At 42.6% G+C, this 17,746-nt stretch overlaps 1 protein-coding gene across 1 annotated transcript in view; it reads left to right on the forward strand.

Annotated features, from left to right (window-relative positions):
- CNRIP1 (cannabinoid receptor interacting protein 1) overlaps positions 1 to 17,447 on the forward strand; it is a 65,333-nt gene extending 47,886 nt beyond the window's left edge. Inside the window, exon 3 of the mRNA XM_075339272.1 lies at positions 12,530 to 17,447. Coding sequence (XP_075195387.1) covers positions 12,530 to 12,694 — 165 coding nt within the window. The 3' untranslated portion in view covers positions 12,695 to 17,447. The remainder of the gene's footprint in view (positions 1 to 12,529) is intronic.
- Positions 17,448 to 17,746: the final 299 nt, after the last annotated feature.

Consider the following 17,746-nt stretch of genomic DNA (forward strand, 5'->3'; position numbering starts at 1 on the left):
TAGAAGTGGGGTTCTGGATGTAAGACCCCCAGACATAGAGGGTGCAGGGGGGCTAAGGCCCCGCCCTAGGATTATCAAAGTGGCATACTTGCGGCTTAACTGGTGGGCGTGATACCCATCTTGGTGAATGTGGCCTGACAGGCAAAACGTATCAGGCCACGTTTACCAAATATATCACTTTGATGGAGCAAGGGGGGCTTAGCTGTCTATGGATCCTACCCCCAGTCTCCCGCTTCTATTATGAACAACTCCATGGCTATATTGACTTAAGAATTAATGTTAACTAAGCTTGGGCGGTCATGCCCATTATCTCATCTCCCACTCACTAACTCCAGCCAGCCACGCCCACCCTTTTACGGTTTCCAATAATACAAGTATGCTGATTAACCCCATATCTGCAGGTTGTTAAAGGGATTATCTACTGTGTGGACAACCCATTCTGATTCCCCATGTTTGGTGCCATTAAAATAAAAAAAAGCTCATACTCGCCTACGCTGCCGGCACAGTTCCGGCAGGGCCAGCGCTCTCACGTACATGAGGTTGTGATGTCACGCGAGTCTTGTGAAAAATTCCTGCCGGCTTCTATCTCCCCGCTTTCAAACGTATTAGTAATCAACAGGAAGTGAGAGCTGGGTCTAAAAATTTTAGGGTGTTCCTCAGTCACACGTCTTTTGACCTCGCACGGACCTCGGGTTCCTCACTGGTGCTTTGCTCCAGCGACTCACCACTACAGATCTGATCACCTCAAGTTTGTCAATTAAACCTACATCTATTTGCTTTCTTTTATATGCAGCTCTTTTCTTATTTAGAAAAACAAAGACCAAGTAAAGCGGACCTCATATTGGCGGTAATATACATGAACCCCATAGAATACATACAAAAACTTGTGAACAATAAGGGGTATTTACCATGTTTTTGGAGTAAAACTACTGTACCACAATTGTGAAAAAGTATACAATTTTTATTATTACAAAAAAATACAAATATTGGAATCACATGTAATGATAGTTAGTGGTTAAACATACATAGTTAAAATCCAATTAGATGAGACAGAAAGAGAAAGAGGTCCCAGGGAGGGGGACAGGCCACCCCTTAGCTTCTAGACGGGGAACAAGGTAGTATTTTTATATCCCAAAGGGACATGTAAATAACCAGAAAAATCAATGGTATATCCCCTAGGCCAGTAGAATAATGGAATGCCTATGTATTAAAAAGTAACCAACAGGATAAGGTCCAAATCAGGGCCTGAACGCAGCAGTATGTAACACCACCAGAAATTACATAGCATGATCTTAGACAAAGAAAAAAGTCATACAATGGTGGAGAGATTGGCACCTGAAGGACGTAGCTGTGGTATGTATAGAACCCAAGGAGGGGAGTCTGTCAGCCTCACATGTGGACCCGGTCCCGACACGTGTTTCGCATGTGCTTCTTATTTACTGCCAAAAGTGAAGGTTTTGGTTGCAGAAACAAAATGCTGCAAAAAAACGCCTCGTGTGAACATGGTTCTAACCAGGAAATCCCTTGCAGATACATCCCATACATAGAAACTGCAATTCCCTTACAGCACAAAACTGTCATGACGTAGAGTACAATACAGGCCTTTATTATATCTTCCATGTACACTGTCATTTTCATTTTAGGATATTATTGAATCCGAATAATTATATGTTAATACATGGAAAGTTGAAGATTACTGATTCTATTCATGAAAATGTTAAAATTAATGGACAGGAAACCAAAGACTGAAAAATACTTCAATTACAGTTATTTTCTTAGCTGTAATTAGAGGGAAACTGAGCATCTATGACCGCTCCGAAGGGTTGTGTTATTACCAGATATTATGAAAAGTCGTCCATGGACTTGACCACTAACCTGCAAAAAACGAGCTTTTTACCAACCAGATATGTATATCTGTCCTCATTACTCGTTGGATCATGCGGTGCTATATGGGTAATGTGAATATCTGGGACATATAGATGTCACATAGTGGGGTCTGCTACTTAAGACTTCCATCCAAACAAAGAGAAGAGTTGCCATAAAGATTGGCACATTTTTGGAAGACTCAACATGGCATAGGAGATTCCTACACTAAACCTATGGTGTGTGTAAATGAGTCTGTCTATCTGTCTATCTGTCTGTTTGTCTGTCTGTTTATCTATCCATCTATATGTTTTTATATACACGTTCCTTGTTTCTAGTATTGCAAGTTTTACCCTTATGATCCAAGTATAGTGGATTATATATTCTGTTGTCCGGTCTAAATCTAGAAGTCTGTAGTCCCTCTATGTTATATAGCCACGAGTATAGGATATGCATACTCACAGCCACAATACGAACAGAACATACTAAAGACACTTGTCATTAAGGAGTTAAATAACTCTTGAAACTGCAGTAGCAATTAGGAGGGTTATTTTTTTTTGCTGAGTTTGGGGGAATCTCTTGTTAAACCAGTTGTGTTGAACTATTTAAATTGTTCTTGTTTGATTAGTTTATTGCCAATAGCGGAAAGTTTGTAAATGTGTTTAAACCTGTCATTAGGATGAGGCATGGTAAACTAAATGTATGGGGATAAAGGCGTTCTGCTGATTTAACAGATACCTTCGCTGTAGAAATCCGCAGCCTGGATATTCTTTAATCACTATTTGAAGTTTTGGTTCAATGAGCTGTTCATGTATCAGGGCAGGACTGTAGAACAGGGCTGTGGGTAGGGTCTTCATCTCTACCATGGCCCCTCAGCTGCCTCTGATGTAAGTATATTCATGCTATTTAAAATTCCATACTGGCACCATCCTTGCGCAGATTGATTTGGTTGCAGGCTTCAGTAAAATGGAGCTGATGCCGGCACATGAGCAGATTGTGTTCTCAAGGTGTCATCGAGCTGAGATATCAATCTGCACATGTGCTACCACAGCGCTATCTTCCTGAAGCCTGACGGGAGGGGCGGAACTGTGGGTAGGGTCTTCATCACTGCTATGGCCCCTCAGCTGCCTTTGGTGTAAGTGTATTCATGCTGTTTAAAATTCCTCACCATCAATAGTCGTGGACGGCACTTGAGCAGATCGATCTGGTTCCAGGCTTCAGTGAAATGGTGCTGTTGTCGGTGCATGTGCACATTAGCCTCCTGGCAGGCTTTAGGAAGATAGTTCCATGGTAGTGCATGTGCAGATTAACTTGGCTCAATGACGACCCGAGAACACAATGTGTGCATGCTCCTGTGGCGCCCCTAAGGCTCCAGTCACCACAGAGTATTGCACTTTATTTAAGGTGCGATATTCGCCTTGGGTAAGGAGGGGGTTAATCACACATTTACACTTTACATATAGCTTAGGAGCCTTCCCATGGGGGAAGGGGTTGGCTCAGGGTAGGCAGGGGGATGGCCATCACCAGGCATGGGACTTCCCCGGTCACTGAAGCCAGCCACCTGGGAGGCGGGTTCCACTTGGGGTAGAAGTAGGCGCACACTCACACAATCTTCAGTCAGTCTACCCAGGACACCAGTTCTGGGACACGACACCATCAACTCTTTCTTCTCTTCTCTTCACGGGGTCTGGGGCTTGGAGCGGAGCGCACGGCCCAGGTTCCCCATGGCTGGAAGGGAAACTCTGACAAAGGACTTTCTTCTTTCAAACACTGGTGACTGCTTCCGAGGCCGACTGGGCACATCACAGCGAGTGACCAGTACTATCCGGGCTAGCGTCACAAAGAGTGAGTAAAGATACCTGGAACCGCAGCATCTGACTCAGACTCTTATTACTGGTGCCGCCACCCTGCGCCTCGGCGCTAAAGGCCATCGCCATCACTAGCTCCCCTCATCATCCTTCCCGGGGCCCGCTCCGCCTGTGGGGAGCGACACCATCTCTGCTGCTATTACCATCCGTCCCGGAGGACAGAGACAGCAGCGGTGGCTAATCTCTGGCCGCGTACCACAGGTGGCGCCACGACAATCTTCCTACTACAATCCCCATCATCCTCCCTCTTTATTGGTGTACACCTCGGGGCACGAAGCCGGGCAGGCCACTGCGACATCCCAGACCTCCACACCGGTTCGGGGACGGGTAAAGCAGGTACGAGACCCATGCCTGATTCCCCCTGCCCCTTGGGTGCTACGCTCCAGCAACAGCACCATTTTACTGAAGCCTGCAACCAAATCGATCTGCGCAAGGATGGTGCCTGAACAGAACTTTAACCCCTTCACGACCATGGATGGATATATCCGTCATGGAGCGTGTCCCGTTAAGCCCCGCCCCCTGCCGCGGGCAGGCGGCGGTGGTCAGCACACATATCAGCTGTTTTCAACAGCTGACATGTGTGCCTGCTAGCCGCGGGTGGAATCGCTTCCACCCGCGGCCATTAACCCCTTAAATCTTGCTGCCAAAGTCTGGCAGCAAGATCTAAATGCGCGCGGCCATGTTTTTTACTTACCGCCGCCCCCACCGGAAGTCACATGCGTGATCACGTGACTATCGGTGATTGCCATCGTAGCACAGGGTCATGTGATGACGCCTGCAGCTACGAAGTTTCACTTTAGTTTTTCCTCGGCCGGGAGCAGAGGGAAAAGAAAGTGACTATTTCTGCTGTTTACAGCTGTATAGCTGTGATCAGCAGATAGATAAGAGCGATCGGATTGCTGATCGCTCTAGCCCCCTAGGGGGACTAGTAAAAATAAAAAAAAAAGTAAAAAAAAAGTTTTAAAAAATAAAAAAAAACAAAAAACCTAAAAGTTCAAATCACCCCCCTTTCCCCCCATTGAAAATTAAAGGGTTAAACAATAAATAAATATACACATATTTGGTATCGCCGCGTTCAGAAATGCCCAATCTATCAAAATATAAAATCAATTAATCTGATTGGTAAACGGCGTAGTGGCAAAAAAATTCCAAACGCCAAAATTACGTTTTTTGGTCGCCACGCGTTTTACGCAAAATGCAATAACAGGCGATCAAAACATAGCATCTGTGCAAAAATGGTACCATTAGAAACGTCAGCTCGAGATGCAAAAAATAAGCCATCACTGAGCCATAGATCCCAAAAAATAAGAGCGCTACGTGTTTCGCAAAAATGACGCAAAACGTGCGCCACTTTTATTGGACAAATTTGTGAATTTTTTTTAACCCCTTAGATACAAGTAAACCTATACATGTTTGGTGTCTACAAACTCGCACCGACTGAGGCATCAGGCATCATACCCACACATCAGTTTTATCATATAGTGAACACGGTGAATAAAACATCCCAAAAACTATTGTGCCATCACACTTTTTTTGCAATTTTTCCGCATTTGGAATTTTTTTGCTGTTTTCCAGTACACCATATGGTAAAACTTATGGTTTCATTTAAAAGTACAACTCGTCCCGCAAAAAACAAGCCCTCATATGGCAAGATTGACGGAAAAATAAAAAAGTTACGGCTCTTGGAAGAAGGGGAGCAAAAAACAAAAACGCAAAAACGGAAAGTGCCCGGGGGTTGAAGGGGGTTAAATAGCATGAATATACTTACACAATAGGCAGCTGAGGGGCCGTGGCATAAATGAAGACCCTACCCACAGTCCCAACCCGATGCATGAACAGCTCATTACACTAAACTTCTAATGGTGATTATAGAATGACCAGCCTGCAGATTTCTACAGTGAAAATACCTATTAAATCAGGAGACCGGAGACCGGCGCCTATTTGCCCAGACATTTTAGTTTATCATGCCTGATCCTGATAACAGGTTCTCTGTTATAAAACTAGTTTGCAATTGAGGTTGAAAAATTTTGATTGCAACTGTCCACATCTACTATTTGGAGGATTTATGAACATTTGTTATTTTATTTAACCCCTTAATGACCACCAATACTCCTTACTCCGATTATGACGGGATTCTGATGGGTTACCACAGCAATCCAAGTACAATATTTTAGCAATCCAAATGTACAATTTTTCACTCGTTTTTTGCATTTATTACTTTTAAAGCAAATGAAAGGTTAAGAAAATTGCCGAAATCGGTTTTGAGTAATCTGAGGAGTGCAGTTTTTAAAATGGGTTAACTTTTGGGAGGGTTACAATATAAAAGCCCCTCAAAGACACTTCAAAACTAAATAGGTCTATTTTACTAAATGGACCTATTTAGTAAACTAAAAATGACTGCTTAAACTTTTATCTCTTCTAGTATCCTAACAAAATAAAAGGATAATTGGAAAATGATGCTGGCGGAAAGTAGACACATGGGCGTAATGTTATTGTTGTTTTTTTTTACAGTTTTGTGTAGTATGACTATCTTGTTTAGATGGCTGTATTTTATGGTCCATATACAGACTGAACTGCACGAAATAAACGCAAGTCTCCTGACCCGAACTCATTGTCGCCTATGTGCCTATAAGGCTGTAAGATTGGGTCAGGAGATGCATGTTCAGTCTCTGAATTGCGGTTCATATACAGACTGTGAAATACGGCCATTTGAACTCTGCCTTCACATGTCCATGCAAAATACAAACGTTTTGCACAGTCCGTTGTGAAGTTCCGTGGGCCATCTATGTGTCACTGTGTATGGCAACAGTTTGCTGTCCATGTGCTATCCGTGTGACATCCGGTATATATCAGCATGAGCTGATATACTTACCTGTCTCCGGCGCTGTTGCTTCCGGGTCTGTGGTCAGTGCAGTGAATATGCATGAGCATAATGAGCAGGACCCGGAAGCAACAGCAGCACCGGATTCTTTCTTTTAAGTGACGTGTTTCCTCCAGTATGTGTCACACTGATGTCACACGGACATGTTGCCGTGTGGAGCACACATCGAAACATGGACGTGTTCACAAACCCATTGATTTTAATTGGTCTATGTGTGTCCGTGTCTTTAGTATGTGTGAAAATGGACACCACAAGTACCGGAAACATTGATGTTTGAAGGAGGCCTTAAGGGTATATACAGTGTAAATGGAAAGTATTCAGACACTTTGTTTCATTGCAGCCATTTGGTAAATTCAAAAAAGTTCATTTTTTTTCCTCATTAATATTCACGATGCCCCCCATCTTGTCAGAAATAAACAGAAATGTAGGAATTTTTGCAAATTTATTAAACAAGAAAAACTGAAATATCACATGGTCATAAGTATTCATACCCTTTGCTCAATATTGAGTACAAGCACTCTTTTGAGCTAGTACAGCCAGGAGTCTTCTTGGGAATGATGCAACAAGTTTTTCACACCTGAATGAATACTGTCTGCACCTGCTGCAACTAAAATTTGAAAATTGCTACCTTTTTTATTTTTATAAAGCAAAACAAAACCTATTGCCCTGAATTTACCACTAACAAAGTGCAATGTGTCACAAAAATCAGTCTTAAGGCTGCTTTACACGCAGCGATATCGCTAGCGATGCCACTCGTGAAAGCACCCGCCCCCGTCGTTTGTGCGTCATGGGCAAATCGCTGCCCGTGGCGCACAATATCGCTAGGACGCGTCACACATACTTACCTTCCTAGTGACGTCGCTGTGGGCGGCGAACAACCTCTTTTTTAAGGGGGAGGTTCGTGCGCCGTCACATCGACGTCATACAGCGGCGCGCCAATAGAAGCGGAGGGGCGGAGACTAGCCGCATTAACGACACGCCCACCTTATTGCAGGTACATTGTTGTTCGTCGTTCCCGGGGTGTCACACGTAGCGATGTGTGCTGCCTAAGGAACGACCAACAAACTGCGTCCAGTAACAGCAACGATATTTGGAAAATGAACGACGTATCAACGATCAACGATTAGGTGAGTATTTTTGATCGGTAGCGGTCGCTCGTAGGTATCACACGCAACGACGTCGCTAACGAGGCCGTATGTGCGTCATGAATTCCATGACCCCAACGATATCTCGTTAGCGATGTCGTTGCGTGTAACGGGGCCTTTAGAAACTGGAATTGGTAGAAGCGTTCCAGAGTTATTACCACATTAAAATGACACAGACAAGAATTGAAGAATGGGCTGCCAGGCTGCAGTATTTGCCAAAAAAGACCCTAAACCTAGACAGGACCCCTTAAAGAGGACCTGTCACCAGACAAAACTGGACACTTTTTGCTCTTAACTTATTTAGGCTAATTTCTAGTGCTAATTTACATTGTTTTTACCAAAGGGGCAGTGCTCACATGATTCTCTGGGGGGCGGGGTGTCTTTGGGCTGCTCTACATTATTACCTTAAAGAGCCACACCCCAATAAAAACTAACACTAAATAAAAAGGGCAAAATCTCGAATATTATGGTGGATATAAAAAAAAGAATTAAAATCATACTATCCAGCACTGGGAATAAAATAAGAGCAAAAACTTCACTTTTGACCTGGAGACATTTTTTTTTAAGATTTTCTTTGAGGTTTAACATTTAACAGGCACAAAGTTTAGGACTATGATTGTGTGGTTAAAGGTAAAACTAAACTGATACCTGTGACTTCCCATTTGATGACTGCTCCGTATTATATTGTACTTTGCTACCATCCGTAGCCAATGTTTAACAGTGAGAACTGATGTGTGCCGCGGAGCTGTACAAGCTCCAAGCATCACTATTGTACGCTTCAGCATTAGTTGTCAAAGGGCATTTAACTTTGGAACAACATTTCTCAGTTATAATCTGCACAAGATTAGTTTAGGTTAATATTTATTTTGTGATTTTTTTTTTAACTCTTTGTATTTTTTTCCAGTACAGACCACCATACACATTTTATTACAGTTGATTAAACCATGGGATGTGTATTGGGTATCCCAACTCTTTCTCCCATAGATGATGTAGGAGGAGATAAGGATATTGATGTTTGGAGTCAAGTAATGGAAATATGTCACAACCAGCTGCTTTATCCCTTCAATCCGTTGAAAAAATTAAGGGAATCTGCTGCAGGTTTTTGCTATGTAATCTGAGCGCAGGAAGATGTAGGGGCTGAGACCGTGATTTCAGTGATGTGTCACTTATTTGGGTTTGTGTTGTTGTTTCAACGCAATCAGTGTTTCATCAGCAGGAGATTATCACTGCTGGTATCACGATGTGGCTGTAGGATAGCAAGGGACAGGGGCTCCTATGTTGTCCCTGATGATAAGGGACCCTACGCTTTCCCTAACCCCAGGGTTACTCTTGATAGTGGAGATGCCGGTGTCCCGTGCCTGGCTACACTCCTGACCAGAACTAATCTGATTCCCCCCTCCCACAATAGATCCGATCAAGCTATTGCTACTCCCAGTGCGATCTGATCATACACTGCATGCGGCTTACACTGGGCTGAGCACTGAGTTTACCCGAGCACAGTGATGCTCGTGGGACGTATCACAGGGTCTATGATAGCTAACGATCTCCAACCAAATTAAAGGGCAATATTTCACAGTTCAAGGGTAGGGGTTTAAGTTAAAATATAACTTTTATTAAGTCTACTTAAAAAATGCTCGCGGGAGTGGTGATCATACGTAGCGTCGGACTGGCTACCAGAGGAATCTCGAGACTGTACCGCGAGAACCGAGTGATTGATTCCCCAGCGATTGCGGTTCAATTTATGTCAGCTGCAGACAGGCCGGGGTGATCTCCGGTGCTTTCACCTGAACTCCGGAGATCACCCTTGCCTACCTGCAGCTGACATGAACTGAACCGCAATCGCCAGGGAATCAATCACTCGGCGCTCGCGGTACAGTCTCGGCTGCATGCCGGAGCTCAGGTGAGAGCTCCGGAGTGCAATGCAGGTATCTGAATCCAAGCCTGGCATTACTGGAGATTCCTCCAGTAGCCAGTCCGACTCTGATCATAAGTAAAGCACCTGGACTCCGAACTCGAACTCTGTTTTTTTTCTGTAAAGTCTGTGTTTGGTACAAACACCGAACCTCGGGTTCGCTGATCTCTTCTGGACACACTTTTGAAAGCTTATCTGCTGGGCTTTTACCTCTGCACGGATGAGCCTGCTCTGTGAAACCGTATCTGCTATATGGACTCTTTTATATTTTTTTCCTTTGTGCCAAGAGAAGGATGTTATTTTTCTGTTTGTGTGCTGAAGGTTTATGCCTCTTGATAACCCGACCTGTTTTGCACCAAGCAGCTTCGTGCCTATTTCAAATGCTGCCACAGTGAGTGAATCCCTACAAGTCCTTGACTTACTTTTTAAAATATGTTTTCTCTGAAATACTGCAGCATTTCAATGTAAAATATGCATGCTACAATAACTCATATTGATAGAAATACTAAGTAGCAGCTTCAGTGCTCTGAGGACAAGCCGGTGTAATGATGAAAATGGATGTTGATGGTTAAATGATGGTAAAGGCAAACAAAAATCTATAACTAGATCACAGCAAATGCAATCAGAATATGTGATTATCACGTGGAGTATTGCACAAACCTCACCGACTGTCATGGTGTCGTTAAGCACTGTTCAGATTGCAGATTCTGACACTCCGCCTGATGGTTTATCTGGTGTCTGGGATCAACACAAGCAGACTCTGGCGTTGACTTGCTGTGTGCTGATTCATAGGCAGGCTAGTAAGAGTTAATCTCTGCTGGTCTGTTTGCTCCTCTGGTCACATGTTGTTGGGAGGCCTATCACATCTGCTCTCCTCCTAATTATGCTGGTTGAAACCTTCCATCCATGCCAGCTATAGTTTATTCTAAGTTGATCTGTGACGTGTGATTTCCCAGACTTACTTGTGAAAATTTTCTTGTTTGCTTGGTGTGGTTGTGGAGTTTACCCCTGTTGTTTTGTAGCTTCTTTCCTGCTTTTATTTTTCCTCCTGAACCTCTTATTGTCTTTACCTTTGTGTGTGTGAGGTGTGACAGAGTTTTGCTTTTTCATTGACTGTGTTTATCTGTGGGTTTCTTCACACCCCAGGGGAGAGGGGGAATCAGATCAAGACTGGTCAGGAACAGGGCAAGGAAGGATACTCAGGCCTCTCCACCATCAGGAGTCTCCCTGAGATTAGGGATAGTATATGGCCCCCTAGTTTGAGGGTCAGCTTAGGAGCCCCGGTTCCTCACTATTCCATAGACATCATGACAGTGATATCAGCATCCACCTCTATCCTCACACAGGCTTGTTTTCAGAGTGCTGAAGTTTTAGTATTAGGTTTTATGCTAGCGCATTTTTTAAGGGCTCGTGAATTTCTTGCTACAATTTGGCTTTTGAATTGTAGGCTCTGGATGGTGGACCTTGAGTGTCGTGAATCTCATGCTGCCCAAACAACTGGCAGCATAAATCAATCATTCTCACACCACTTCCTCATCTCGCCCCCTATCTGTCGGTGTCCCCCAAGGCTCACTTCTTGGACCCCTGCTGTTCTCCATCTACACCTGCGGCCTGGGACAGCTCATAGAGTCCCACGGCTTCCAGTATCATCTCTATGCCGATGACACACAGATCTACCTCTCTGGACCTGACATTACCTCTCTACTAACCAAAATTCCACAATGTATGTCTGCTATTTCATCCTTCTTCTCTGCACGATTCCTAAAACTTAACATGGATAAAACAGAGTTCATTGTCTTTCCTCCTCCTCACTCATCTCCTCCAATAAGCCTTTCCATCAAACTTGATGGTTGCTCACTCACCCCAGTCTCACAAGCTCGTTGCCTTGGAGTAACCCTCGACTCTGCTCTATCCTTTAAGCCACACATCCAAGCCCTCTTCAACTCATGCCGATTACAACTCAAAAATATCTCCCGGATCCGTGCTTTCCTTAACCAAGAATCTGCAAAAACATTAGTGCATGCCCTCATCATCTCACGCCTCGACTACTGCAACCTCCTGCTCTCTGGCCTCCCTTCCAACACTCTTGCACCCCTCCAATCTATCCTAAACTCTGCGGCCGGCTTAATCCACCTCTCCCCTCACTACTCCCCAGCCTCGCCACTCTGCCAATCCCTTCACTGGCTTCCCATCGCCCAACGACTCCAGTTCAAAACATTAACCATGACATACAAAGCCATGCACAACCTGTCTCCTCCCTATATCTGTGACCTAGTCTCCCGGTACCTACCTGCACGCAACCTCAGATCCTCACAAGATCTCCTTCTCTGCTCCTCCCTTATCTCCTCTTCCCACAATCGCGTACAAGATTTCTCCCGTGCATCCCCCATACTCTGGAATGCTCTACCTCAGCACATCAGACTCTCCCCTACCGTGGAAAGCTTCAAGAGGAACCTCAAGACCCACCTCTTCCAACAAGCCTACAACCTACAATAGCCCTCAGTCCAGTAGACCACTGCGCAACCAGCTCTGTCCTCACCTATTGTACCATCACCCATTCCCTGTAGACTGTGAGCCCTCGCGGGCAGGGTCCTCTCTCCTCCTATACCAGTCTGTCTTGTACTGTTAATGATTGTTGTACGTATACCCTCTCTCACTTGTAAAGCGCCATGGAATAAATGGCGTTATAATAATAAATAATAATAATAATAATAATAATAAACGGCAGGTTCCCTTTAAAAGTAGGGATATCAAAGTACATATTTTGTTTTTCTAATGTATAGTTCATTTTAAATTTTATCTACATCTTCAGGGAAATCTTGCTAAAAGTTGTCCTTTTCATCTTTTGTTTTGTTCACAGTTTGAAGACATTGGAAGCTTTGAGACAGTATGGCAAGTAAAGTTTTACAACTACCATAAAAGAGATCATTGCCAGTGGGGCAACAGCTTTAGCAGTATTGAATATGAGTGTAAGCCCAATGAGACCCGCAGCCTGATGTGGATCAACAAAGAGATGTTCCATTGAAGCCACCAAAGCTGGACAATCTTCTGAGAAGAACGCAACCTGACCAGCACAACAAGCCTACTAAAGCCACAAAGCAGAGTGTAAATAACATAGTATGGACCCAAAAAATCCTTGATGACTGTTTACTTGAGTTAAAGCAATCCCCTACGTCATTGGTGGTGACTGTAAGAGACATTACATTGTCAGTTTACTATGGACAACTAATATGAAGACCCTCGATGATTATGTGTAGAGCTACACAGCAGTGTCACATCTCACATTTTGTTCTTTGGTTCCCAGATACATTTTCCCTTTTGAGAAAAATATGTTGTGAGCTACCAAACAATTTGACCTCAAATCATGGGTGATCTCACTTCTGTGTAGCCCACATTTGCTTCTATATGTTCTCTTAATGTCATTGATTCAGAGTGAAGTGATGAGTTGAAGTCTTGTGTGTATGAGCCCAATGACTGGCCACCATGACTACCAAGAGGTACCATTTTAAAGTGTTTCCTATTAGTGGAAAGGATAAGTTGAGAAATGACTGGAAGACAGAGAAGTGCAAAATAGGGTCTTATCCGGGTGAGAAAATGGGTGATATGGTAAGGAGACTCACCTTGTGGGGTTGTGAAAGTCACAACCAGTTAGAAGCATAGATATCCTACGGCTGCTGCAGTCCCACGAGGTGTAGACAATAATGTGGAATGAAGGGGTTAATGACACGCTGCCGTGGAAGGAGAGACAAGTCCGATGTGTCTTAAAGGTGATTTATTGGACAATGCATTTAGGAGAAACCATCTCCTTCATCAGTTATCCGAAATGCGTTGTCCAATAAATCACCTTTAAGACACATTGGACTTGTCTCTCTTTCCACGGCAGCGCGGCATTAAACCCTTTCATTCCACATTATTATTAGAAAGGATGGCATATCACTTCCTGATCAATGAGGTGTGACAGCCTGAATATGCTACACCATATTAGAGCAGCATATTACAGGGGCAGATACCCCGATTCCAGTGATGTTCTCATTTACTGGGCTGCTCGCTGTCATTTTGATTATATCCCTACTTTATCCAGATCTCCCAATTCACTGAATACCAAGCTCTGTATATCCCCGATTAACCACTAATTGGCAGCTTTCTGCCCATATACAGTGTGCATAAAAAGCTACCAATCGGTGGTGGGGACGGGGTTATACAGCGCTCATAAATATGAAGGACTAGTCCCCTAGTGGTGTACTAGTTCTCTAGTGATAATCTCCTGCTGATAAAACAGTGATTTTATCAAATGTACAGCAAGTAGCCCAGTAAGTTTCACATAGCTGCAATCAGAGTCTCTGTCTCTACATTATGATGCTCTAAAATTAGATTGGAAAACCTAATTTTTACCATTACATTTTAAGGTGGGAAGACCTTTTTAGGTAAACGAGCATTTGTCCTAAAGTGATAAAAGCACAAATAACCAGTAAATAATATCCTTTATCTGTCCTCTTTCTGCTAAATTCAACTGGCAGCCAAGTATGAAGAATGGAAAAGTTTTCTTTAACATATCCAAAGGCATTGACCTGTGATTGGCTTAAAATATACATCACCCATGTTATAGCGGTCTGAATGTGGCCTTCAGCTGTGACAACCAATATGGCCACCACCACATCTAGTTTTCAACAGCTTTTTCTTCCGGTTTGGAGGAGGGAAGTAGACACGTTTTCTATTTAGAAATCTTGAAAAACGTGTTAAAAGTTTAAGAGGAACAGGAAAGAATAATTTATTGGTCGATTACTATTTTAGAGGCAAATGCTCTTTTATAGTAAAATATAGGAACAATTAAGGTGAAGGTCTGCAGCGTTGGACCTTCAAGCCTTTACCTGCACTATAGGCGAATGACCAAAACAACATATGGTTCTTCATTCTCTTAATTGCACTTGTGGCAGGGGGAGTAAACCAAATTACTGACACATTACAGGACGATGTGTAAGAAGTTGGTCATTTTACGGTCAGATGAGGTAGGGTTGTCCACTAATGAGGACAATTTTTTTTTTTACAAAAATGCATATACAAGTGCATCTCAATAAATTAGAATATCGTCAAAAAGTCAATTTATTTCAGTAATTCAATAGAAAAAGAGAAACGCATATATTATATAGTCATTACACACAGAGGGATCTATTTCAAGTGTTTATTTCTGTTAATGTTGATGATTATGGCTTACAGCCAATGAAAACCCAAAAGTCATTATGTCAGAAAATTAGAATAATTATCACAAAACACCTGCAAAGGCTTCCTAAGTGTTTAAAATGGTCCCTTAGTGTAGTTTAGTAGGATACACACTCATGGGGAAGACTGCTGACTTGACAGATGTCTAGAAGGAACTCACTGACATACTCCACAAAGAGGGTAAGCCACAAAAGATCATTGTTAAAGAAGCTGGCTGTTCACAGATTGCTGTATCCAAGTATATTAATGGAAGGTTGAGTAGAAGGGAAAAGTGTGGTAGAAAAAGGTGCACAAGCAACCGGGATAACCGCAGCCTTGGTAGGATTGGTAAGAAAAGGCCATTCCAAAATTTGGGGATATTCACAAGGAGTGGACTGCTGCTGGAGTCAGTGCTTCAAGAGCCACCACACACAGATGTATCCAGGACATGACCTACAACTGTCAAATTCCTTATGTCAGGCCACTCATGACCAATAGACCACGCCAGAAGCGTCTTACCTGGGACAAGGAGGAAAAGAACTGAACTGTTGCTCAGTGGTCCAAGTGGTGTTTTCAGATGAAAGTAAATTTTTAATTTCATTTGGAAATCGCGGTCCCAGAGTCTGGAGGAAGAGTGGAGAGGCCACAATCCAAGCTGCTGAGGTCTAGTGTGAAGTTTCCACAATCAGTGATGGTTTGGGGAGCCATGTCATCTGCTGGTGTAGGTCCACTGTGTTTTATCAAAACCAAAGTCAGCGCAGCAGTCTACCAGGAAATTTTAGAGCACTTCATGCTTCCCTTTGCCAACAAGCTTTTTAGAGATGAAAATTTCATTTTCCAGCAGGACTTGGCACCTGCCCACACTGCCAAAAGTACCAATACCTGGTGTAATAACCACAGTATCACTGTGCTTGATTGGCCAGCAAAATTGCCTGACCTAAACCCCATAGAGAATCTACACAGTATTGTCAAGAGAAAGATGAGAGACACCAGACCCAACAATGAAGATGAGCTGAAGGCTTCTATCAAAGCCACCTGGGCTTCCATAACACCTCAGCAGTTCCACAGGCTTATCGCCTCCATGCCACACCGCATTGATGCAGTAATTCATGCAAAAGGAGCCCCGACCAAGTATTGAGGCATTTACTGTACAGACTTTTCAGTAGGCGCCAACATTTCTGAGCTTAACATCATTTTTTCAGTTGGTCTTATGTAATATTCTGATTTTCTGAGATAATGATTTTTGGGTTTTGGCTGTAAGCCATAATCATCAACATTAACAGAAATAAACACTTGAATTAGATCACTCTGTAATGACTCTATATAATATATAGGAATAGATCCCTCTGTGTGTAATGACTCTATATAATATATAGGAATAGATCCCTCTGTGTGTAATGACTCTATATAATATATAGGAATAGATCCCTCTGTGTGTAAGGACTCTATATAATATATAGGAATAGATCCCTCTGTGTGTAATGACTCTATATAATAGATGCGTTTCCCTTTTTGTACTGAATTACAGAAATAAATTAACTTTTTGATGTTCTAATTTATTGAGAGTAACCTGTATTAGGGGATAAAAATAGTTTTATGGTTTGGGTTTAATTAAAAATTTTCACCTTCAATATTCTCAATGTTTTACTGTCTATCTGGCTGCAGAATGAGTTTTCTGATATTCTATCCGCAAGCTCGCTATGACAGTCTGAGTGTTTGTAGCTCTTTTTTCTGCGTTTCTGAGCTCTTTTCTGCTGATTTTTGACCACAGACCACATCAAAGTTGAATGTGCAGTCAACAAAGAACCTGTAAAACCCAAAAGGTGACTTTTTTTTTAATGAAACCCAATTGTAAAAAATGATTTTTAGCTCTAAATACATGTGATTAAGGAAACTCAAAGAATTTTTCCCAAAGGTGGACAGCCCTTAATTATTACCTGTGATTGGCTCAGGAATTCCCTCGGACACAGAAAAGACAATATGAAGTATCCTCTGTGACCTGATTCTTCTATATGACTCAATATCTCTATCTATTTCTGTTTACAGTAGTTAGTGGATATGTATTATTTTGTATATACCGTTGTGTCTTTATGTAATTGCTTTTTGGCTTTAGACCATTAGTATTTAAGAACATGAATTCCTGATAGATGACACATGAAGATTAGAGAATAAATGTCATTGCCTTTATTTATCAAGCGTTTCAAGGGAAACTATCATTATTATGTTTTACTTTGTGCCTTTCTATCTTGGCTGTGTTGACTAACATCATTTTTTTATATCATTTATGTCATTATTTTTGTTCCTTTCATTGCTGCAGTTCTATGTTGTGTCTGTACCTGAGTAAATTTTACTCATCTGCTAAAAATCTGAAGATACCATTTCAAGTTCATTACATGAGCCCTTATATAGAGGATTTCACCATTTCAATAGGCATATCATATACCCATGTGCGATGATGTACTGCACTGTGTCTTAACGAGTGTGAAGGTGAATAAATATAAAACACATAATGATAGTTTCCCTTTATATATGTGATGTATTTTTTTTGTTTTTTCTGTTTTGGTAAAGTTACATCGATTTAAGCTTTACAAAATTGGTGTGTTTTTTTTGCGTGGTATTTCTTTATTGTACCGGAGGACTGGCCCCCTGCCTGATACTAACCTTCCAGCACCTTTACCCGCTATCAGGGCCACTCCATCGGACTCTGTCGATTTGTGACCTGCCAGTGCACTCCAGGGTTTCATGGAGCATGGCAAAGGTCACAACTCAATGTAAAGGCCGCTTTAAACGCTACGATTTATCTGACGATATGTCGTCAGGGTCACGGTTTTCGTGATGCACTTCCGTCATCGTTAGCGACGTCGTTGCGTGTGACACCTAC

Source organism: Anomaloglossus baeobatrachus, chromosome 3 (genome assembly GCF_048569485.1).
Source record: "Anomaloglossus baeobatrachus isolate aAnoBae1 chromosome 3, aAnoBae1.hap1, whole genome shotgun sequence".
Taxonomy (NCBI): domain Eukaryota; kingdom Metazoa; phylum Chordata; class Amphibia; order Anura; family Aromobatidae; genus Anomaloglossus; species Anomaloglossus baeobatrachus.